Source organism: Sitodiplosis mosellana, unplaced genomic scaffold, assembly GCF_009176505.1.
Source record: "Sitodiplosis mosellana isolate CC-2019 unplaced genomic scaffold, AAFC_SMos_1.0 Smas_scaffold_42, whole genome shotgun sequence".
NCBI lineage: Eukaryota > Metazoa > Arthropoda > Insecta > Diptera > Cecidomyiidae > Sitodiplosis > Sitodiplosis mosellana.
The window spans coordinates 608869-613439 of record NW_022595284.1 but is presented as its reverse complement, the minus strand read 5'-3'; the positions used below and the strand labels follow the sequence as shown (position 1 = coordinate 613439).

The window sequence follows — 4571 nt, the reverse complement described above, 5'->3', positions numbered from 1 at the left end:
AAAAAATTGGTTAATAAAATCCGATTTTCTTATTAATATTTTAATAAGATTATCTTATTAATAATAAGATGGATCTTATAAACTTTTTAATAAAATGGCGATCTTATTAATAATAAGATAATATGTTAATAATATCGTAGAATCTTATTAATCTAATAATATGTTATGTTTGAGTTATTAGAAATTTTCCGATATTTTGGTTATTAACATATTAATAACATATCGAAAATGTAAAACTATAACCGATTTTGCTCGATTTTCAAATGGAAATGTAAATGCTCGTCGCCATGTGTGCTTAACGCTCTGGTGATTGCTTATTATGCGCATCATTTTTAGTTGAGAACTATTGAATTAAGCTTTTCTAAGTAAGTGTTCCAATCGCACACATGCTTGAGTGGCAGAAAATTATTAAGATTGCTAAGAGGCCATTCGTCGGAACGTTTTATGTGGGTGTGTGCTAACCCGATTTCTAGGTATTTAAAAAAAACACAATCTGCAATTTTCTTAATACCATCTTCAAGAGCTAATGTGCGTAACTCATAACGCCCCAATGAACTTGACAATACCACATAAATATTCTTCTGGGGGTTTTCTTGGAGATACGCAACACGAATCTCTGTTGTGATGCATCAGCAATATGTGTAGACAATCGGCTTTCGGCCGAGCATTGTAAATGTACCATCTTGTACATAAATACTATTGTTGTTCAACCCCAATATTTGTCTGTGGAAACGATGCGTACCGGTATTCATTTCGCCAATAAAATGCGATTATTTTCACTCTTCATTGTGATTAGGTGTCATAAACGATCCGGTTATTCATAGTATGGGATTAAAAATGGAATGCAATACACGTCGCTTTATGATCGACGACAAGCGTGAGCTTCAGTATCGTGTCGAGGTGCAAAATCGTGTGTATAAAAAGGAGTTGGCAGCGCTGGATATTGAAATTGGAAAATTGGAAAAGTTACTCGAAACGCCGTCGTCAACATCATCGTCTGACCTATCGATACCACGACTCATTAAACACGAATTGGCTGTGGTAAATGAGGAAAATGAAAAATCATCCACGTCAAGACAACAGCGTGCACCAAGCATCGGTGGTGGTCTACCGCTGTTGCTTCTGTCGGTTCTACCACCTGTGATTCCACGTGCCAGTTGGCCATCGGCTGACATGGGCAATAACATGATGCGAAAGTCGGTAACATTCAGTTCACAGCCGCAACTCGAGGACGAATCTTGTGTTGCACGTTTGCCAGCCATTGATTTATTACATTTGCGTTTAACACATCAGCAGGCAACGGCCGATGCGCGAAAGGGTCTCATCGATCGCATCATCGGTAAGTAGTTATTGTAGGTAGAGCATGGTACCGAAATTGTTACCATGCCAACGCAATCACTGAATATACTGTGAAAAAACCTCTCAAGATATCGGAGATATTTAGACTTGTGATTGCCTCTGGTTCAATTTAAATTGCATCGTCACCAAATCAAAACAAACACATGCACCCTGACAAATTGGCAAGTAGAAAACGGTAGAGTTTGATTAGAGCAAAATTTTTCCCATTTGTGTAGGTTTTTTTGGTTCAAAACCACCAAGTCGCAAAGCTTCAACATCCTCAATTGCAGGAGGTTCGTCCGGCATTGCAGCCGCACTCAAGGTGCATATGGGTCTTTTTTCCAATATCGTGCCAGCAGCATCATCAGCATCATCATGCAATGCCATTGATCGGGCCGGTATGTATCCGTTGCGTAAAATGTCAATTGCACGCAGCGGAAATGCCATCAACACAAGGTGCTCGTCAATTACATACGATCCACCGTTTCGTGAGCGAAGCATAAACTTACCGCCGCCACCACCATTTATCATAAGCACCGAATCCGATTCGACAAACACATCGCGCAAAAATATTTACGTTGACACGGAGCACGAGCCAAAAGTGAATTTTTATTTACCATTAGGTCGTCGTGCATCGATTCTAAACCAGCCAACTTTGAGAGAACGTGTAAAGGGTTCACCACGATTTCCACATCGCATCGCGCCAACAAGCAGTTTGAACGCACTTGTTGAAAGCACCGAAGCATCAGGTAAACGACGACACGACACTCAATCATTTGTAATTTGTTGTAAATTCTCACAGATAATGACTACAAAATTTGTTCATTGCATAAACGGTTCTTCTCCTATTTTATCCTATCGTCTTGCCTCCGGAACGATGTATGTTCGCGTTCAACAGGTGCCAGCAGCAGTAGCAGCAAATCAAAATGGAAATCAATGGAGGATTCAACAATGTTTGCCTCAAGTTCGACATCGTTTAATACGAGCAACTGTTAAAATATGTGCATCATAAAACTCTCTTCCATTCTCCCTTTTTCTCTCTCTAACATACCCAAACTTCCTCCGCCTCTCTGTCCGTCTCTCCCTTTCGTCTCTTGAGCACTCACCCGTCCTCGAAGCAAACGAGACTCATAGTCGAGCAGTAGTAGTAATCCGCAGCAAAAACATCGTACGAAAAATTAGTTTGAAGCAGAAAAACTTTTGCGGTGGTTAAACGAATTGTGAACGGTAAACGAAGCGAAAAAAAGGCGAACTACGAATGCCAATACGTGCATTCAACAAACGGTAAACACCATAGTTATACACAGTGAATAACAAGCATAGGCACAGCTACAGCCACAGTCACACGAATACAGTCTTTGAACTTGATATTTTGTTTTACAATCTGATTATAATCTCACAAAAACCATCAACCACACTGAACCGCTACCGCTCTATCCGTCTCCGATTTGTCTATCGATCGCAGGCAGACAGGCAGGCATACACAAACACATACAATAATTAACTGAGTATGCAAACTGAAAATTGAATATGTGCGAAAAGCATGGGCTTGAATTTCGTATCCAGTCGGTATTGTATTCGGTATTGACGACGGTAAAACATGCATCTGTGAATCCGGTTTCATATTCATCCATTCTCGCGCTATTTTCAATCTCTCTCTCCTTCTCCATTAGTTCACTATTTTCCAAACAGCAATTGAAAATTGTAAAGTTTTAGTAAAAGCAATTATTATTGTTATGAAAGCAATGACAATTACAACCAGAACCATTCCAATTGAATTGGAATCGATTTAATATCATTTTTCAGAAACTTTTGGCAATCATTACAATCCAATTAAGTGAATCAAAATTTGTGCAGCTAATTTTAAAAGTAATTTCTATAATTTATGCAATATGTGCGAGAAAACCGAACACATCACCCACACATATACTCACCTATTCATATACATTCCAAATACAATGCAATGCAATGCGTATTGCATGCGACAAGATAAGGGTAATTCAGTAGAAGAATTTTGTGTAGCGTAATTATTATTCGATTGAGTAGGTATTTAAAAAAGCTTTGAATTTGACCTGAATCGGTTTTTCGATTCGAACTCGTATGTTGAACGGGGTTTTGTGAAACATGAAACAAAAAAAATACACTTTCTCTCTTTGGTTTTCACCATCACCCACCAGCATCAACATCATCTCGTGGATAAAATATGTGAGACTGAAAACGCGATTTTTCTCTTGATATGTGGTAAATAAAATTTGGGATTATTTTTTAGCATGCGTACACATCGAAACTAAGATGCGACATGCACTCAATACGCGGATTGAAAGCGACGAAAGAAGAAAATCCAAGCGGAAAATGAACATAATATGAAACCATCATTTTTTCACGAATAATTAACTGTCTTTGTGTACATGTGTGTTCTACATTCCCGAAACACCCATTGAAGCTTTCAACCCAAACGTATAAAATATTCAAGCATCATAAATAGCTCATTGAAAACGTTGAGCATCATATTAGAGAAAAATAAGCAAGAGAAAACTTGTATTGAACATAACAATAGCAATTCAACATTTGTGTACATGATGAAAAGAAAGAGAAACATAAAAAGAACAGAATAAAAACTCTATTTATTGTATTAGCGGGATCAAACAAATGAACGTTAAAAGCCAATTTCTTTAGAAATATGAATAAAATCCATCTGAAAATGAGAAAGATTTCGTGTAGTTTCTTTTTCTCTCTTCACAGTTTAGCTTTTCTTCAGTACCACATTTCATTGAGGTTTTATTCCCTCGTTTTTTCTACCACTGCCAACTTGGCATGCGAATGGCGTGTACGTGTTTGCTAAGGAATTGGTGTGGATTATTGGTGTAGAGATTATAAATTTAAAATATGTCGCCAAGAATTTCCAAACCAACATGCTGCACAGTCGCAGTTTTATTTGCCATTGACAAATCATTTAACCGCGAAACTCCATTATTTGCCATTCAATTAGTTATGAATACCATTTGTGTACAAAAATGGGTGCTGATTTAAAACCACAAAAATGGAATGTAAACAAAGCGACGCTCAGTTGCAGTCGAAACCACCGGAATCTGGTGAAAAGTCATTGAATTGCCAAAACGAAAGCTCAACAGCGTTGCATTGAGCTTTCTTCCATGGGTGTGCAAAGAAGCGAAGAGGTTGCAAAAAAGGAAAAGTTTTACCAACCGTTTCGATGGAGTTGATTTAGATTTTGG

The 4571-nt window shown here is 38.0% G+C and overlaps 1 protein-coding gene across 1 annotated transcript in view; it reads left to right on the top strand.

Annotated features, from left to right (window-relative positions):
• Positions 1 to 4040, top strand: part of LOC129569730 (uncharacterized) — a 23458-nt gene extending 19418 nt beyond the window's left edge. The window contains exons 10-12 of the mRNA XM_055448868.1: positions 797 to 1339; positions 1575 to 2087; positions 2237 to 4040. Of these exons, the coding sequence (XP_055304843.1) occupies positions 797 to 1339; positions 1575 to 2087; positions 2237 to 2334 (1154 nt within the window). The 3' untranslated portion in view covers positions 2335 to 4040. The remainder of the gene's footprint in view (positions 1 to 796; positions 1340 to 1574; positions 2088 to 2236) is intronic.
• Positions 4041 to 4571: the final 531 nt, after the last annotated feature.